Here is a 21034-nt window from a genome sequence, read left to right on the forward strand (position 1 = left end):
ATCATAAATTACAAATCCCGAACAGTGATGGGCTTCTATTACTCTTTCATTATAATTTGAGCTTATGATTGCCAGCCTGATTCCCAACACATATCAATGATATCATGACACGTTATATATATGGAAAATAAATATAAAAATTTGGTTTGAGTTAAGCCGATTAAAGAATCACTACTGAGGCTTCCAAAAATATAAAAAAATAATACACTGCCTGGATTTTTATCATTCTTAAAAATTCATTCCATTTGTTCTTTTGATGAAATTGCTGACAGTTTTTGTCACATCGGTCAATTGTAAAGTTAGTCGCAATCATGTAATAAAATGGATACGTCATACTTCTTTTGGTAATTTTTTTCTTTTTTTTAAGGATATAATTATAATTTCATGATGAATGATGGTTAAGACATGTTTATTTTATTCCGTTGTGGTGACGTAGTGGCTGACTAACATAATAAAAATTCCTTCAGCATTTTGGACGGAAAAAGCGACGCAATAGTGATTTTTAAGTAATAAAACCTAGGTTATATATATATATATATATTCTTCATATCGACATTATATGAGAAAAATAGTTTTGAGTTTGAAATTTTACTTTTCACTTTACCTTTTATTTTAATTGAGTATTCGACACATTTATCTCACTTATCGAGAGAGTTTGGTCCATATGTAAGGGAAATTATTTGTATATTAACCAAAAAATTAAATCCGTTATTTACGACAACACATTAAGATTAAATTCCTAAGCGTTTTCATAATTCGTGTTAAAGCTGGTTCTTGAACCCTTTCCAAAACTTTATCAGTAATTCCTTCCCCCCTTTTTTTTTCATTGGATTCTTTTGAAACCATGATAAAAGGCTTGTGAGTTCTCATCACATTATTTTTATTTCAAGAAGAAACATGACAAAAAAACCAGCAAAGGTGACATACACAATAGCAGTAAGGGCCTGACATTATGATGAGTTTGACAACAATTGCAGGAACATGCAGCTGCTGACCAGACATTTATCTTGCTTAGGCTGTCAAGGCTGAAGTTGCATAGGGTGTAGTCTCATATTTACCATGCCACCTGTAATTTGGTTTGGATAAATAAGATTAATTAATAACTCTTCATTTCCCTGATACTGAATATTATGCAGTGTGGGTATAATAAACACCTGTTCTCTTCCTTCTCTGCAATCTGGAGCTCCAAATCCTCTTTGAATGGCTGAAATACAAGGCCTACCTTCTCATTCTCCACTTTGTCCAGAGATGGTGGGCTCCACTGAGAGTCAATATTTTAGATAGATTAACAGGGAAAGAAATACTGTTAGCAGTAAATAATAATAAAAAGAGTAATTTTTTTTTTATAAGGAAAAATTTCTGCAAAATCATTTCCTGTGATTACACTGATTTGCAAAGAGAAAGTACCTTTGGAGCATTATCCTTATCAATGGTGAGAGCTCTTATACCCTGTTGTCAAAAAATGAAAAAGAAAAAGAGACAAAAATTCATTTTAGAAGTGAAGGAATAAATATTGTATATTTAAACTTGGATTGTAAGTTTTCATAAGTAATAAAACTGCAACAATCACCTCATAGACATCCTCAGAGATTGTGGTTCGTAGTATATTAATTGTTAGTCTAAATTCCTTTTTCAGACTTTCAGCCAGTGTTTGCTTCCTCCCTTCGCGAATCTGGATATGTTTGACATGAATTTGAGGCAACATATGCAAGAATAACACTCAAGGAAACCAATTCTGCTTCTTATGCTGATGTTTAAGTTAATAATCATTTTAGTCACAAAAGGCAAGAGGTGTTTTTTTCTAATGATGTCACCATCTTGAGTATTATTACACCAAGTATCACACATCTTCCAAGTAAAAAACTTACTTTTAAAAGAAACTAAGAAAAGAAAACAAAGAATTAAAGAGAATGCTGAAAATGGAATAACTTGAAGAAGACCAGGGGAAAATAAAGAAAAGAAAAGCACTCTGTTAGTCCAAAGATAAGTTGTGATTTTGCTTTGTCTTCTGCAGAAAGTAATTCCTTCACTCTTTATGAACAAACAAATCCAGTTCTGACAATACAATTGACTAACTCAATTCCATACGTACTGAGGGGGGTGCAGGAACGAAGGAAATAAAGTTCACTCATCAATAAACATGTTCAATCTAACCAAAAGTTTCAAAGAAGTTGTGGGGAAAAAGAAAAATACAATGTAACCTAGACGTGAAATTCCTGAATACAGTCAAGATGATCTTTGATGCTCCAAATACATAAAATACTAGGTGATGTTCAAGCACTTAAAAGAAAAGGATTTTCATGTTTTGAACTGATATAAGAATTCCCCCATTGTTGGTTAGGTAAAGGATGCAAACATAATGGCTTCATTCCTTAAAATTTTCTTCTTCTGCATTTCATTTTTTTGTTTTCAAAACAAAAACATTAACAAACAATCTAAAACACAAAATACCTACAAAACACTTAAAATTGTTTTCACCTTTATGTCGCATCCAAATCCTTTTTCGAACCAAAAACAAAAAACACCTCCAAAACACATTAACAAACATACCCATTATGATTACCACATTACAGGATGGCAAAATGTTAGCGTATATGTTCAATTCAACATCAGAGACATCTTGAAGGAATAAAGTATTATGTTTGCACCTTAAATTGAGAGTTGATGAGTAAGTCCAACATGTTTTTTATAAACTAATGATGTTACAAAATTCCCATCAACAATTATCTTATGTCTATTATTCCTTTTGAAGCAATCAATGTAAGCCAGAAATTTATTATAACATCTGTTACTAATCAAATTGAAAAAAAAAAAAAAAAAAAATTACCGATCTTAGTGTTATTGTCAATCCTGCAGGGGAAGATCTCTTTAACCCCTTAAGCACTGCACCTATCCATCCGTTTCCTTCTTTGCTTGCCTCAGCTTCCTGTAAAGCAGATTTCATACAGTATACATGGCTTAGAAAAGATATTAATTTGCAGTAATATGATGAACTTCTCCATGGAAACTGCGGAGAAAAGAAAATTAAATACTTACAAATGATTTTATAATCTCTTCCACGGTATCCTTGGAAAAGCACTCATCAATTATTGATTTCCTGAAAAGTCACCAAAGCTAATTGTTAGCAATATCACAGAGCTGATAATATTTAGGATCCTATTGGCAATAGCAACTATGCATCCCTAGAGCCAATGATCTATGGACCGCAACACTTCTCCTCCCTCCCCCACAATAAGGAAGGGGTGAGGATGAGGTCACAGGTTTAATCTCGCAGTTGTATTTATCTATCAAATCTGTGTGTGAGTGTATGTGTGAGTGTATGTGTGTGTGTATAAATATATATCACTTGTTAAGATCTATTACTTGTTCAAGACACTATCTTCATCAAGCTGAACTTCCACTGAGAACTCTTCAATTGCAGATTTTACTGCATTCTTGTTGCCAGAGTTCAAACTTATCAGACGCTTCTCTAGCTCCGGCAGTTTCTGATATTCAGCAAAAATAGTAAGCGTAGAGCAACATAATCTCAAGTAGACTGACTCCATATTAACTCCAAAGTCAGTGAAAAACAGGTCACAATGCAGCTTTTGATCAATTATAGCTTCAATACGTTATCAGATAGGAATATGCATATACCGTCAAGATCTGTGGCATTAGCATTTCTTCATAGAACGAGAGACTAAATGAAGCTTAATCAGCTAGACAAGCTATGGAGATTGGGATATGGTCATCATCTAGAAGATCGTTTCTGGTATTATTTTATATTGTCATTTTTTCTAATCTAATTTTGACATTTAGAAAGGGCTATGGTATCCCTTTTGGCTATACCTAGCACTTGAGAGATCCATTCAATTTAGTCAGGCTTTGGATTCAAAAGTATTACTTGATTAATAGCATGAAAAGGTCTAGAGCCCAATTGGGCACCACTTAGGCTTGTTTTGATGGACTAGGTTTAGTAATTAATTTGAAAGCTAGTTGTGCAACGCTATAGTCCTTTCTCCCATCCTTTTAAATGTTCATCAAAAGTTCTTTTTATTTTTCAAGTTCTTGTAATCGCTCAGTACAATAAGCCAAATATTCAAGTCCACCATAAAGAGATCACACTTAAAAGGGTTCAAAAGACCATTTAATATACCCATGTCTGAATGTAAGAACCCCAAAACCATTGAGAACACTAACTCATTACCACAAGCGATGGCTCCATTTTCTGCAGTGATTCCATTATATCTGATTGGTGAATGATCAACAGCACTGATGATGCCAAGAAGAGCTCCTCAATTCAAATGGTTAAGATTTCTTTCCTATACATGCCGTCCGTCACATGTTAGCCACAAGACCATCAGTATTACAATTTCCAATGATGGTCTTTTATGTTATAAGCTCTATCAAGTCTATTCATTCCCAAAACCATCTCCCACAAATTCATATTGCAATATGTGATTTGTCAATGTTTATATAAAAGATCCTGGACAGTACAATTATTGTGCTGTTGGTTGTTAACCATTGCTCGTCTCAAGGAAAGGTTTTCCAGGGCTATTCATTATTGTGCAGTTGGGTTGAGGATGTTCCATTCTGATCTACTTGGTTGTTTATTGTCCCAAGGGAACGCCTTATTTAAAAGATCCTGCACACTACAATTATGGTCGGTTCATTTGATAAAACCTTTTAGAGGGTAATTTTTGCTTTTTGGTTGAAAAAGAGTTTTGAGGTGCCATAAAAAGTAAACGTATTTTTGGGTATTTTGTAAGTGTTTGTGTTTAGAGTTGTTTGTTGATTTTTTTTTCTTTTTTGCTATAAAACAAAAACCTTTTCAACAAAACATTGTCAAACGAGGGCAAAATTCCTGAAGCTTGCAGTCTACACTATCAAAGTGCCATACACTGAAATTACCTCAGACCTAATTTCAAAAACTCATTTTTGTTATCTTCTATCTACACATTGCTTTTTGTTTGTTTCGAAACTCATACACTAATTGGACAGCGAAATTTAGGAGAAACACTAAGTTCAACAGTTGAAGAATAAACATGGACAAAAAGTGTAGGACACATATGTCAATGGTGCAGCAACTATTGAAAAGCAAGACCAGATATTAATCAAAAGACACAACGTAAACAAAAATCTAAACACACAAGAAAGGAAGCAAACTTGCATTTCTCATAATAAATAATGGCACTAAGAAACTGTTATTTGGAGAAGAGAGGGGATCAAAGAAGGAAGGAACTTCTTTGACTTTCCCAAGATATCAACTGAATGACATTCTTTTGCACTTGGATAATATCATTTATTATCTATCAGTGGTATCCTTGTAATAATTAACCATTAAGACAATTAACAAGGAACTACGAGTTGGTAATAATGAGAATATTGTCATTATGGAAGGTTTTGCACTCATTCTATAGAAATTCACAAGCCAGAAAATATATAAGGCTACATTATGTTACATAAAAGTGGTCATAGATTAATTAAACAAGAACAGGAACCAGCAGAGGACCAAACAGAATGTAAAAATAGGTGTGGGAAAGACAACATGGTTTATACCATGTAAAATGGTACATGGCCCTAGATAAACTTAGATGATGACAACAAATTCATTATCTGATTGTAGTGGTAGAAATCCAGAGCTTCAATTTATATTAAATTTTTCAGAGTAATAATTTTCTATCATAAAGGGAAGCTCCTCAATCATCTGCTGGTCATCATGTATGATTAACCTCATTGCTACAATCATTCCCTAGTCATAACTCATAAGAAGGTCACCGTTTTTTCTAGTAAAATCGATGGAGAAATTATACCCAACAATAATGCATGCCTCATTGGAGTCATCAAACCTCTAAAATGGCTAGCCTTAAGCTCTAGTAATACTCATTGCATTTTTCCTTCAATCACAATGACTTCTCAAAAAACAGTTTGACACAATTTAATCAAGGGAGGCATAGACATTAGTTAATGAAGTTAACAATATTTTTACTGATATTTCTAATCAAAACAAAAAATGAAAACAGGAAGTGGACAAATATGTTCACACCTATCAAAACAAAAGTGGGAATTTATTGTTTTATTATTTTCCTTTTCCATTCCAGACAACACATGTTTTTGCATATTGTAACAACTAACAACGCATCAGTTTTTTGGAGGTTTTGTCCAATCCACCACATACCTGTGATGGACAACAAGATAGTACTTTAGAAAAGAGCTCTAAAACGCACCTCAGAAGGGACAAAATGTGTTGCCAGTCCAGCCACAACCAATTCTTTACCATTCAGTCTAGCTCCTGTTAAGGCCAAGAATTCCCCTGCATATGTAACGAGAAAGGTACTAATCATTTAGCCAATAAATGTGGGAAACAACTTTTCCTTTATAATTTACTCTCGTATTTTACAAACAGCTTTTCATTTTTTTTTTTCCTAACAAAATATGTATATGTTGTCACAACAGACCAGTTCCTCTTGAATGGGAGTAAAATGGAAAACACCTCAAACTAATCCAAAGAGAGAGAGAGAGAGAGAATTACTTTCAATCTTCTCTTGTTAAGTTTATGCTTACCTAAACTCCCAGGGAGATGAGAGTGCATGTATGAAAAGCCACAATCAGTGTGAAACCCAATGCTTGCTTCTGGTGTGGCAAATACCTTCATTAAAGCATTCATGAAATACACCACGACGTAATTAGGTGTTAAAATACAGAACTTGAAACTAAGCCCTACCAAAAGCAAAACCAAAAAGGTAATATTTTTATATGGAAGCACCTAACTATGATCAAATACTCACAGTTTTTTCTGTGACAACTGAGAACTTCATTGGAACCATCAAAGATGCACCTCCACCCATTGAAATTCCATGCACAAGGGCAACCTGTTGATAGCATCAAAACTTGAGTAGCACATCCCGGCCATAGACTAGGAAAAACTATAGGGTACATTTATTTCCTTTACACAATCATTGTATGGGATTACAATTTCAAAACAGTACCTGAGTTTTCTTATAGGTATGAATGTGATAACAGAGCCAATACATTCTATAGACCACTTCAAGGCAAGAGTCCTCTGCCAAAATGAAATTCATAAATCCTAATTAACTTGATTCTGCATGTTGTGGCATAAAGAACCATAAAGGAAACAAAGAAGCAATAAAACTATTTTAGGGGTAGCGCATTTACTCGTATTTCTTCCATCATAGAACATTTTCAGATCCCCACCAGCAGAAAATGCTCGGCCAGCACCCTGAGTAAGATACAAGACGACCAACATAACAAGCTTTAGTGAAGGAAAATCAACAGTTCATGGAGATAAAGAGTCCAAAATTAAGTGTATAATCACATCTGTATATAAGTGATTTAATCAAATAGCTCATTCTAAGTAAAAACACCAATATTACCCATGATGGGTCAGAAATTCAGAAGGAATTAGAATTAACCTTGATTATTACAAGCTCTGCTTTATCGTCCTTCTCCCACTTTTCCAAGTATTCTGCTAGCAGAGAAACCTGTTTGCAGCAAAAGAAAAAACACTCAGAGAAGCCTGGTTGCTAAAAGAAAAAACTACTTATAAACAAAAAAGGATTCCAAGAACTGAAAGAAGTCGATGTGGGTCAAATTTATTGAACATACCACTGTAGAAGAGATGACATTCAATTGACGAGGCCGGTTTAAGGTGATCAACCTCACATGGTCTATTTCTTCCCCAAGAACAACCTAAGAGACATACTTTTCGTTATAGCAATCCATCTAGAGATTATAAATTATATAAACATAGAGCGAAAAATTTATAATGATAAACAGTTGCATGAATTTATATAGAAAAGGAAATAAAATCATTTCAGGACTGAAACTAATTCCATGATTATAGATTACATAAAGATTACCTGCTCATCTGGGTTTACAACTTGTTGAGCCATTTAAAATGATTGATCAAATTACGGACACGATACCGACAACTGCGCAAAACAGACGAAAATCATAAGAAAAATGCCAAAGGTGATAAAAATGACTGAACCCAGAAATGGATTGGTGAAGAATTGCGGAAATTTTAAAACAGAATCAACAATGTTGAACGAAGAAGCCAAAAATTGTAAAGGTTCTAACATGAAGCTGACACTGAAGCAATGAGAAGTGGAGTTTAGTGATGGAGAGAAGCAAACGAATGGCGCAAAACAAGTGGGTATATGAAGAGGAAGATGGTGAAGCAGTTACTTAGGTTGGTAGCCACCAACTTGGAAAGAGAGAGCGCATATGGTCATCTCTTTTCCAGACGCCGAAGGAGTAGCTGTGGGCGTGATTGCCACCAACCCCAACATTGTTTACGTGTGTTTTTTTTTTTTTTTTTTTTTTAACATCTCTTTTCTATTAAGATTCAGGGATCACCGGGAATGGCTCGTGTGTTAGGTTCTGGACCTCTGGTCAATGAGTTTCGAAACTCATGGGCATCTAGCCATCTACCTCGTACCTACCCCTCATGTATAGGATGGGTTGGAACGAGCGATGAAATTTTTTTAATTTTTTATTTTTTTATAAAAGTACCCAAATTTTTTTTTTTTTTTTCTTTTACAGTTGTGTTTGGCAAAAGGCTTGAAAGATAAAGTGGACCGAAAGTGTAGCAGATTTAATTGATATGAAAGAAAAAAGTGAAAAATTTTATTTAGTAGTAATTTTTTTATTTGAATAATAATAAAAAGTTATTGATGTGATGTAAAAAGTAAAAATGTTTGAGTTGATTTTGAAATGAATTTTTTGGGTTTTTGGGTCCAGTACGGCCCACTCATTTGCCAAACACAACCACAAAACCAAACCAGAAAAGGAAGGAGATCTTTTTCACTGACAATAAGAATGGAAGGAAGAGGAGAAGCAGAGGGAATGCAAAATATTTATGGTTGCGGTTCAACGTGCTACATAATGGGTACAGAAGTAAATTAATTAAAGTTGCTTTGTTTGAAGCTCTAATTGGCTCATATGCCTTGTTCATGGGCGGAACCACCCCTTGGGGGGCCATAGGTAGGGGTGAAAACCCGTTCCCGATTTTTGGTTATTGGCCAAAACCGGGAATCGGATCCGTGGCATCCGGGTTTTTATTTTTGAAAACTGGAACCGAAATCGGGTACCCGGTTAACCGGTTATACAATAACCATCCAGTTTCGGTTGGTACCCGGTTATCCGAAGCGAGTAACCGGTTTTTTTTATTATTATTTTTTTTTCCATTTTGGGTTTATTTTAGGTATTTGGCCTAATTTTTTGGTTTATTTTAGGTATTGGGCGTTTGGGCTTAATTTAACCATTTTGTGCCCCATTTAAAATAATAATAATAAGAATAATAATAATAATAAATTTTGTATTCAAAATTTATTATTATTATTATTCTTATTATTATTATTATTATTATTATTATAATTATTATATACTCGGTTACCTTGTTATAATCGGGTATTTAGAAACCCCAAAACCCGTAACCAGAACCGGGCACCTTGGTTACCAATTTTTCCCAACCGGTTTTCCCTTTTTTTTACACCCCTAGCCATAGGGTGGTCTCCAAAAATTTTTTAAAATATATATATATACCTTTAAAAATTAACTTTTGTTCCCAAGAATTTTTTAAAAAAAATTTTCCCCCCCAAACAAAACATTCTGGTTCCACCCCTGGCCTTGTTGTCTTTGGTCTCTTTTCATTCATCTTGGTTTGACTGATTGCTTGTTACTATGCATGCAATGGACTCTCCTTCTCCCTCTCCTTGCTTGTACATCATTTCTTAATGCACAGTGCACTCAACTTTAATGGAGTTTGTTGTTTGTTGTTTAGGGTTTAGACTAAGGGCCCGTTTGGTTTGTAAAATAAACCCCTAAAATTGAATAGTTATTCCTGTAAAATAGTCATTCATTTGTTTGATAATGGCATATTCATAAGAATGGTTATTATGTGAGAATCACAAATCTCTTACACACAGGAATAGCCATTCCTCTCAAAAATAAGAGGAATGGCTATTCCTGAAGAAATTGACTGCATTTTCCAAAATAATACTCTTTTTTTTTTCTTTTTACTCGAAACTTACAAAATAAATTTTTTTAAAAAAAATGGAAAATGAAGTGGGTGGCCGACCACCCATTGGGGTGGCCGGCCACCCATAAAAGAGGTTGAGGGTGGCACTACCACCCCTGGAGGGCGTCGTGGTGGTCCCCTAGGCACTCCGGGGGTGGTGCGACCACTCCCGTGGCATTTCGGGGTGGCCGCGGCCACCCTCGGCCGCTCTGTGGGTGGCTGACCACCGACTCAATGTAATGCCCCGAAAATTAATTAACTAGTAATTAACTCCACGGTTCATCTTCCAGCCTTATCCCTCTCAAAACAAGACTCAGAGACCTCTACTCCTCGAAAAGAGAGGATCCTAAGCAACGAAAAATATTAAAGTTCTATAAACATAATCATTACAACTAGAGCATCTACTAAGAAACATCAAAGTAGCTGAAAATCATACTATGCATATCATCGCTACAAGGGATATGCTACACCTTAATATACAAGCATACATCAAAGCACTTAGGTGTACAACATAACTCAAAAGTACTAGTTACCATGAGTACCCGCCTAAGCTTACAATAAGTCTTCAAGCATCTCCTGGGTCGAATCCTCCACAAAACCAGATGCTTCGTGGTATCCATCTCTGCTAAACTATCTATAACCGCATAGTTGTACATATGGAGAAAAAGGGAAATAATACAAAGTAAATCAGATGACTTAGTGAGTATAAATGCACATGATATAACCGTTATTAAATGGTAAACTCAGTTGTTTATAAAGCATATGCAACATTATGAGATGACAGTTTATCATGGATATAATATAGATATAATATATGCTTATAATCACGAGTAACCGTATTGTCTACCCGAGATATTACTCATTTTCAGCAGGGTTGGCGCTGTCTCGAAAGACCTGTAATACAATACTGGTGTGTCGGATATTGTACGCTACCGTCCATCCCATTAATGGCATGATCGAGTCCGACCTTGAGTGGCCCACATCACTAATGATGTTCATCCTATAGTGACCATTAATTAAGAAATGGCTATGCCTAGTCATGGAACCATTGGATCCAAAGCCAACACACACACACCTTTGACCATAAAGTTAACCTGTATAATAAGCTCATGGTCGTTATTCCGCACATACCGGTGTATCAAGTCATATAATGCAATTAATCTTATCAGTCTTTTACATGCATGGTTTTACAAGTCTCCTTATTATCTTATTAATCAACATACGCTTTCACAAAAAGGAATTCACAGTAGTTCCAAAATGTATTTCATGAGAGTTATAAAATATGCATGTTTGATATATATAAAATAGACGTGCAATACGGAAAAAGTAACAACAAGTATCCATGTGAGTTTGTACTCACCCGAGTCGTAAGGCTCCTCCATAAAATTCCCTTGATGCTCTATAACATCGAATCCTGAGAAAAGACCTATCATTAGATCTAAATCCAACTAAAACGAACCTAGAACATGAAAGCAGAGGCTATCGGACGACTAGCCAAAGTGGCATTCCCTAGAACATTTTTTACCGTACGTCCGGGTCCGTGGCCGTACATCCGCCTAGAAGGCTCATACATCCGGTCTCATGGCCATACGTCCACTCAGAGAGTTTTAGGTAGAACCTCATTTGGTTCAACCGTCCTCCTATCCTCCCAAACTAGTTCTAAAGCTACCAAAAGGATTCCTAGGACCTCCTATCTCAAAACAACATCTCCATATAAAATGAAATATGCCCAACAAGAATTAAACGCTAACCCATGCTTAAACAAAGATTAAGGGCAACAACATAACTAAAAGCTACAAACTAGCAATTAAGCTAACTATGAAAAGTGCTTTAAACAGTATAACGACTAAGGAACAAGTTAAGCTTAGAAGATTACCTCCTTGAAGCGAAACCTTCAAGAATCACCTCTCCTTCTCCAAGAACTCACAAAATCCTCACAAAACACTCACACATTGGTTTTAGAGAGCCTGAGGACGTAAATGAACATGAAAGGGCGAGGGGGTATTTATAGGTGAGAAAAAGCTGAGAGCGCTACTAACTATTCTGAAAAGTAGTAGACGTTTGGTACTATTGGGGCGTACGTCCAGTACTATTTACACAGCGGTCTAAAGGATGTAGCGTATGTCCAGGTATTAACCAACGGTCAACCAAAAAGTAGAGTACATCCAGTACTATAGGAGCGTACGTCCGTATACTATTTACAGAGTACGACGTACTATTATCAGCGTATATACAGTGGTCCCCATGCGTACGTCCACACTAAAAACAAGAGTGTACGTACGGTGATCCCTCCCGCGTATGTCCTCTACAAACGACAGGAGCGTACGTCCGGTTAGAAAGTCCAAAATTTTCAAAATGCCCTTCTAGCTGTTCCTAATGACCCAAAGTCCAAATTAACCCTCTAACTAAGCTACTTAAACTTAGTTAATTATTTGAGTCACTACATTCAGTGGGTGGCAGGCCACCCATTTAATTTTATATATATATTAATTAAGTTAAAAAAAAAAAAGAAAAGGAAGAAAGAGTGGAGATTTTAATAATTTTGATTTAATTCCATTCATGTTTGTTGTTACCAAACCATGAAATATAAATAATTATTTCATTCTACTCTCTTCGCAAACCAAACGGGCTATAAATCTTTTTGTAGATATTCTTATAAGGTACTACTATTTTATTTCATTAATAATTCTTTTTTCTTTTTTTCTTTTTTTTTCTTTTTTGAAAGATAAATAATTCATATTTCAAATGATAATAAAAAATGACATTCACAAATTCTTCTTGTTTTTTGTTCTTGCTGACTATATATATGGTCAGATATGTAGTGAAGCACGGGCCTCTTATTAGCCGTGAGTCCAAAATGGCGAGCCACCCTGCAGTCTCAAATTTGGCTGGATACTGAAACGGTTCCATCAGAAGCCCAATCGGTTCCCGTTGTGGTCCGCTCTAGCATCTCACCGTAGATCTACAACATTGTGGTCTCACTTTGTAATGGGCTTTTTGCCCAATCCACCTTTCTATGTTATTGCCACTTCCTCTTGTTCAAAGGGGTCCATCCTACTTATATATATATATATATATATATATATATATATGAATTTTATTTTCTTAGAAAGAAGAAAAGAGTACCAAATTACACATTCAGATTGATATAGCTCAAAAATAAATAAAAAAGATTCCATGACTTTTTTAGTGTAATAAGTTGTAATTTAGAACAAGTCATGAGATTATAAGTATCTTACGCTCATTAGAATAAGCCTTGCGAATATACGAGAGCCCACACTCTTTGGTTAAGAAATCAGAATTCAGGAGAAGATCTTATAGGTCTTTGAAATCAAACCCTAGCCTCCAAATGCCATACTAAAACCGTTCTTGAAGTTTCACTCACCAAAGTAAGCAATTCTTTTTAGAATACATATGTTGTTTTTATATTATTAAAAAACTGGTGCTATGTTCATCATGAAGCACAGTCCACGGGAATTTTTCACTGCTTTTGATGCGATTAGTTCACATATATAATGCTACTAATTAAATAGCATTTTTTACCAAAAGAGTAATGCTACTACTCTTCACACTTATTTCACATCGGTTGACATAGTCTGTTTTAAGTAGTTTTTTTTTTTTTTTAATGACTAAAATGAAAAGTCACTAAAAATACGTCATGTAAGTGTGAATGGTAGCATTGCTCGTATCAAAAGGATTACAACAAAGAGTTTGTATACATAATGACTTCTGAGTTGAAACTTGAGGAGATATCTCATCCTTATGATTGGCAGAGGATAGAGTCCTTTCTTGACTAAGAAATTTGGTTTTTAAGATCATTTTTTCATCAATATCCTTGACAAAGAGAAAGAATGTGAAGAAGTAAAAGCTTTCAAAGCGATAGGTGTGATGTGGCAATAAATTGACAGTTTATATTCATTTTTGCTACACTAGTCTTGTTTTCCTTTTGAAATGAGAAAAAAAAAAAAAAAAAATTAGACATTTGAATGGGAGAGGTCGGTACGCCATTGAAATAGTTTTCAAATAACTGCAGGTAGATGGATGAAAATGAGATGCACTATCTGAGTACTATGCAAGAAGATCCCTCTCAGTATCAAATCTTTCTATTTTAGTGCATGACAGATAAAAATGTGCAACTTCTTTCATCAAAACTAATCACAGGTGGTCCTGAAACATAAAGAGAATAACGGAACAAGAGAAAATAGATACAATATTGTTCGTTTTTTATTCTTCCAAACCAAACTTCCCAAGAGATGACCCATCTTGGTACTATTCTCGCATAAGCACACTTTATCTACGAAGTTCTGATAGATTCATGGCCATCACTGCTTTAAAACGCGATGTTTCAAGAAGAGTGCAAGTATACATATAAGCACATCTCATTTTCTACCTCAAGCAATGTGAGATGTCACACAAAAGATTTTACGAGTAGTTAGACACGTACATCTGCCCTACATTAAGAAACTCTATTTATAGAACTTAGGGAAAAGTGTTTTTTTTTTTTTTTTTACAAATTTGTAGGAGTATTGTTGTCTTTTTAACAAAAATTTATGATCATTTTTGTCTTTTTGATGACCTTGAATGAGATATTGGCAATTTTTTTTGTAGTTGGGAGGACATTTGTCCTAATTGAAAGTTTAGAGGCACATTTTAGGTGGTAATTTGAGTGAGGTATATGAATTTTTTCCTATAATTTACAAATAATTTGAATTTATTCAAATCCAACATAATCCTAATCAAATCCCTTCATTTACAAGAATTTTTATCCTTATCATATGCTCTAGCGGTCATAAATAGCAGCTCCATATATAGAAGCATATATAAAATTTTCAAATACTTTGCGTATGCTTTTAAGCAATCATTTTTCTCCAATGTTTCAGTTAGGTGGGCATGACTGGGAGTCAACAAGAAGATGCCTTTGAAATAACAGTCCATTTTTGTAGGCAACCTCGGTTTTCTGGCGTAGCAAAACACATTTTAAAGATGGTATTAAGCAGTCATGAAGAGATGTCTTATAGTCAGCAAAAACTGCGCAAGCAAAACTTCTTCAGCGGTTAAGTTTGAGTCACAACATGGAGAGTGTATATATATATATATTATATGAAGACTCAAGTACTCCAAATAATTATATTAATATATCAATAATAGTTAAGAATATTGCAAGCTCTTACAATGAGTATGGTGCATTAAGACAAATACACCCTTCTTAACTGGGTAAATTTGGACAGTCCGATCCAAATAAATAAATTTTATATTGCTAGAAATTCAGACAGACAGGCAAATTGCCTTTGAAATTGCCTTTAATGTCAGCTCTCACATAAATAAAGTTTTTACAAGCCGGATTGTGATTCACAACAATTACCTATCCGAATTCGAATTGCTAATCACATAATGAGAGAGAGTTCATATAGAACTCACTTATCCAAATAAATTTTGAACTGCCTAACCACCTGACAGGTGAATTTCATTTGAGCTTGCTCACATTACCGTTAGCAATTCGAGCAAGTTGAATGCAGGAATTCCTGTGATGAATCTCCAACAGTTAAGATAAGGTCTTCTTCAGTCACAGAATCTATGGTGAGTGTATAGGTGTTTTGATTTCAAGATAGGGATTGAACAAGAATAAGCAAGGAGCCAAACAACAATTTCAAATCAAAATAAATAACCAAATTCAAAAGGAAGCAAATGTTATATGTAAGAATAAGACAAAGATACATTTCTGGTGAAGCAGATTATGACCCAGTTTCTATAATCACTTGAGCTCAAAAGATTGAAAAAAAGAAAAGAAAAAAAGAATCTAGTTTCTTTTATGTTACCATATATGAAACAAAAACCCAAAAAATCTCCCTCAGAATCCTTCCCAATTTTTACAGTTATTTCTCCTACCATCTGACCTTGTAAACATAATGTCAAACATCAGCACATCTCATTGGTGCATATCCGAGCCTGGAGTTCTTGATGTCATACAAGATATGAAAATTCTGCTGCTGGTAGTTTCCAATAATGGAAAGAGCAGAATGAGGGGTCCCTAGAATTGCCAAGCAGACAACATCCTCTGGTTCAAGCCGGATGAAGTAATTCTCAACTGGGAAATTCCACACAGCTCCATCTGCAAAATGGATTGCAAATTCAGGCAGCTCCATCTTCTCAACCCCAGAAACATTGTAGCAAGGCTCCAGAATTGGAAAATCTGTTACCACAGAGTAGCGTTGAACCTTCTTCAAAAACGCCTCCTTTATAATCTGATATGCAGGCTCTGCAAAATAGCTTAAGGTTGTACCAGAATCGATGATTGTACCACCACCACCATCTGCTGTCAAAAGCCATGTCTTTTCTGGTATGTCAAGCACCTCTCCTCCGACAACCACCGACTTGATCTGGACATAGTAGAATGTGTCAACTGGGTTTTCTTTGCCGGCAATCAATGAAGTAAAATTCAGATTTGGGTGTCTCAGAAGATCCTTATCCTCCCCAAAAATCAGCTTGCTGCTGACACTTGTGTCGCTGTTTCTATCCACAAGACAGTATGAGAAAGAGTGGCCGTAGAGAGACTGCAGCTGGGAGGAAAATGAGAGAGGCCCTCTCCCAAGCCCCAACAATCCCGCAGCCCCATGGAAGAGGCCTCTGTTCCAATGGCCGCAGCCAAACATCACATTCTCCACCTGTTTGATTACTGACTTCCCTGAAGGTGCTGTCAGATTGACAGTGAATGTTTCAAGCGAAAAGTCTCCTGTCGTGTTTGAACTGTCTCCATACCAGTAAAAGTATGGACATGTTTGATTCTCTGCGTTGCAAGTCCGAGGAGGATCCGGAGAAGAAACCAGCTGGCATCGAGGATCATGGCAGCTGATATTCCTAAAAGAGCTTGAATCTTTTGGATCATAATGAGGACCGTTTTGTTCAAAGCAATCATAGCAAGGAACGCATTGAATCCAATTGAGGTCGCTTCCGGTATCCAAAATCAAAGAGAAATGTTTAGGAGGAGTACCCACAAACACATCCATGAAGTATTCTCCAGAGCCGAGAGTAACACCAGATCCCAAAGTCGCCATGAGCTGACCCAGTTGGCCGCCAGGGTAAGATTCCGGCGAGGCTGCCGGAGCAACAACCGGCTTCTCTTTCTGTAGCCTTGAAATGGTGTTTTGGTTCTTCTTCTCTGTAATCCTCGTGTGGAGAGTCTTAATCCTGGTCGAGTCCTTGGCTGTGAACTCAACCGCAGGATCTTTCGGGTCGGTTTTTTGGCGAAGCGGGTTGTGCTTAAGATGGAGCTTCACAGATTGTTGCTTCAGCGGTTTCGCTGAAACAATAACATCTCCGTCTTCATCATATTCTTCTTCTTCTTCATTTGTTGCCGCCTGCATCGTTGATTCTGAAAGCTCCGATTTCTTGGTGGTTGAAAGGCCACACCCGGAACTCGCCGAAACCGAGACGGCATTGAAGCTCAGGTGATCGTGAAATTCGATACCGGCAAGAGAAGAGCCGTTGGGACTGTGTTTTCTGTGATGGTGAAGTCCAGCAAGCGCTTGGAAAGCGCCGGAGAAGACTAAAAAGAGGAACAGAATGAGAGCAACCTTAAAACCCATGGTAGGGAAAAACCTACACCGAATTCAACTTCAGAAGATTCAGGAGAAAAAAAATGAGAGAAATTAACAAAACCCCAGAAAGACGAAGACTTTTAGCTTAAAAATTCGAAGCTTTTTCTTTCGATTCAGAAAAGAAAAGGGTGAAGAGAAATGCTTAGATGAAACTGAATTTTTAGTGGAATATGGAGAAAAGAAGGGAGGATATATATGAAAATGAAAACCCAGAAACAGAAAGCTTGATTGAAGATTAGAGAAATGGAAAAGGGTCTGGGAAAATGAAATAAAAATGGAAAATCAGATTGAGTTTTATATATGAAAAATCTCGCTCTTTCTCTCTACCTCTCTCCGAAAAGGAAAGAACCGAATAGAAAGAGAGCAGCGTTCGGTTAAAAATCAAAGGTGAAGACTTTGAATCCCATGGCTTTCAGAAGTCATGCCCGTTCAACTACGCGCTTTGATTAAATATATTATTCATTTTCACAAAAAAAAAAAAAAATGAACCTTTTTTAATTCGAGTGTAGGAGTATTGTGATTTTTTATCTGGTCGTCGTGGGAATCTTCGTCTCTCCTTCCTGCTTCATGATCATACGCTTCACAGTTCATAGTTCTTTTTAGATCAACGGCTGCAGATGCCTCCACAAAGTCAAAGCAAAGCTAGCTGTTTGGTGGCTCTCCTCTCTTGCTCTGCCTTGGCTTTTTTCTTGGTCGGAGTTTTTGACATTGTCTATTTCAATCAAAAGGAACAGGAAATCAGCTCTGACCACAATACCAAAGAAACGTGAAGGTGAATGTTATTTACAATACTAGATTGAATGTGATGTAATTGTGCTGACGTGTGCAAATTACTTTTGAACTGGTATTTGTTAAAAAACAATATTAAAACAACATTAATAAAAATCATATAACTGACCATTAAATATTATTATTCGGAATAAAAATAATAAAATAGAGAAAAAAAAAATGAAAATGACTATAACGGCATTTACACTTATATAAAAATCATATAACAGTCTGTCATCAAAAAAAAAAAAAAAAAATCATATAACAGTCTAATTTATTAAATAACACTACTTAAAAGTAAAATTAGTAAAATAGAGAAAAATCTAGATTTGAAATTTACAAACAAGTTAGAAAGACAAGCACCCTTTTCCACCCATATGAGTAATATTAGTGGCTCAGATCATAAGAATAATAATAATAATAATAATAATAACCTTTTTTTTTTTTTTTTTTTTTGTAAACAATAATAATAACCTTTATTGCAAGTGGTTTGTCATTATGTGCGTTATAAGTAACAAGCTGGTCTATGTGGGTAGGGTAGATGTTTCCTTTTCTTTAATGCTCTTCTTTTGTTGGACCAATGACCATAACAAACTTTTACAAAAAAAAATGACCATAACAAACGACTTCAAAGTGTCCACAATAAGAATTGGAAGACGCTATTTTTCTTTCAAATATTTTTATCAGAAAAAAATACACTTTTTAAAATATATATATATATATATATATATATATATATATATTACTTTTTCTTAAAGGCATTTTTGTCATTTGGGAAGCAATAAAAAATTTTGGTAGTTTAGAGGATGTTGTGCAAGAAGATAATATTTTTACAAACTCATTATAGAAAAATTCATTCAATTCAATCTCTAAAATTGTCGTGTGTTCCTTGCTATCTAAAAAACATTTACTTTAGAATTGAGTTTTTCTCTAAACTGGGTTGAAAGAATTTTCTTCAACTTATTCTATAAAAATGACATGTGTCTACCACATGTGAGAAGCACATACTTTTTTTTTTTAATTACAATGACAAAGTTAGAATAAATTTTATTAAAAAAACATGTGTTTTTCACATACTACTTAAAAAACATGTATTTCTCACTTGAAAAGTAAAGAAAATTTCTTCAACGAAATTTGGAGAAAAATTATGTCCAAAAAAAAAATGTGTAATTCTCATATGTTTAAAAGACACATGATATTTTTAGGTACTAGATTTGAGAAATTAATTTGATAGGGCATTACAAATTGAGTATTAGTTTAAAAGGAATATTAGGCTTACAAACACATTTTACAAAAAAAAAATTTACAAACTGATATGATACAACATGATTAAATTTCTCAAATTTAATTATATTGTGTCACGTCAGTTTATAAATTTTTTTTTTATAAAATGTGTTTATAAGTCTAATATTTTTCTTAAATTAAATAAGTATGACTATTTTTCTCTTTTTACGAGAAATTAATTTGATGAGACATTTTAAATTTAAATAAGTACGACTATTTTGCCCTTTTATTTTTTTATTTTTTATGTTCAACCATTTGTTTTTTTCTTTGGATGTTTTGTGGGGCAGCAGACTCTGGGTGCATACCAGCTCAGCACACGCTTCAGTGCGTGTGCGACTGTGCTATATGTTTGGTCAGAATGAACAATACATGTATTATTAGGTCATTTCCTTAAATTATTTATTTTAATATTTCAAATAGTTATTTAACATATTTTCTATCCAAGGTATTAAGTGCATTGATATGAAATATCTACATCATTTATGTTAATCCAATATTTTGGAGGGAATATGGAGAAAATATTGTCATAGTGAAGTCAATTATTTTATAAGGTATGCTCTTCGCTTTAATTATAACTAGAGTGATAGAGAAAAAAGCCTTTAAGCAACACACACAAGGGCATAGGCTCAAGCAATCGCCTTTGAGTGCTATAAGAGCACTAATAGTAGCTTTCCAGCCATTTTCTTTTAATTTAAGGAATAAAATTACTTTTTGATTCTCTATAAAAAAAAGCTTCACAATAGATTCCCTTATTTTTCTTTCTATGAATCAAATACTATTTCTTTTTATAATTGCAACCAATAAGAGAAGAGAGGAGATTGTTGGAACATGTGAAGGAGAGGGGAGAGAGAATGATTTGTTTATAATTTAATAAAACATTAGGTATCGTCCCTCAGAGATAGCTCAATCGGCTGGGACTACGCCTAATGAAGCGAATGTCACTAATTTGAATCTCTTTTATCCCTCTTGTGCAGACATATCAAAAAAATAAAACATTGGGTATCTACATTGTTTCCTACTGTAGATACCTTTTGGTGCTCTTAGTACACTTTGCATTTTACATGTACACATTGAAGCATTGAGGAAAAGACAAGGGTGACTTACAATGAAATGTCTCTAGCTAAGATGAATCTTGGTTGGCCGAGCTAGTACTTCACAATGCAGTACAAAAACCTAGAGCCTCGATAGGGTGTGTTTGGCAATGGAATAGAAAAAGGGAGTGGAACGGTATGTAACAAATTTGATTGATATGAGAGAAAAAAAGTAAGTATGTTTTGTATTAAAAAAAAAATGAAAAAAATTTGTTTTATAGTGATTTTTTTATTTGAATAATAATAAAAAATAATTTATGTGATATAAAAAGTAA

The 21034-nt window shown here is 34.8% G+C and overlaps 2 protein-coding genes across 2 annotated transcripts; both read right to left on the reverse strand.

The window, feature by feature from the left end:
• Nucleotides 1–845: 845 nt before the first annotated feature.
• On the reverse strand, nucleotides 846–8260 carry LOC132182987 (3-hydroxyisobutyryl-CoA hydrolase-like protein 5). Its single transcript, XM_059596373.1, has 16 exons — nucleotides 8080–8260; nucleotides 7860–7931; nucleotides 7606–7689; nucleotides 7413–7481; nucleotides 7156–7219; nucleotides 6969–7042; nucleotides 6768–6851; nucleotides 6544–6628; nucleotides 6207–6292; nucleotides 3364–3485; nucleotides 3037–3097; nucleotides 2828–2926; nucleotides 1571–1672; nucleotides 1408–1449; nucleotides 1155–1261; nucleotides 846–1066 (listed from the first exon to the last, which is right to left on the reverse strand). Exons 2-16 carry the CDS (start codon nucleotides 7890–7892, stop codon nucleotides 1012–1014), a joined length of 1167 nt encoding a protein of 388 aa, XP_059452356.1. The 5' UTR covers nucleotides 7893–7931; nucleotides 8080–8260; the 3' UTR covers nucleotides 846–1011.
• Nucleotides 8261–15683: 7423 nt separating this feature from the next.
• On the reverse strand, nucleotides 15684–18020 carry LOC132181004 (aspartyl protease family protein 2-like). The gene has a single exon (XM_059594042.1). The coding sequence runs from the start codon at nucleotides 17602–17604 to the stop codon at nucleotides 15931–15933; it is 1674 nt and encodes a 557-aa protein (XP_059450025.1). The 5' UTR covers nucleotides 17605–18020; the 3' UTR covers nucleotides 15684–15930.
• Between the last annotated feature and the right edge of the window lie 3014 nt (nucleotides 18021–21034).

This window comes from Corylus avellana, chromosome ca5 (assembly GCF_901000735.1).
Source record: "Corylus avellana chromosome ca5, CavTom2PMs-1.0".
Taxonomy (NCBI): domain Eukaryota; kingdom Viridiplantae; phylum Streptophyta; class Magnoliopsida; order Fagales; family Betulaceae; genus Corylus; species Corylus avellana.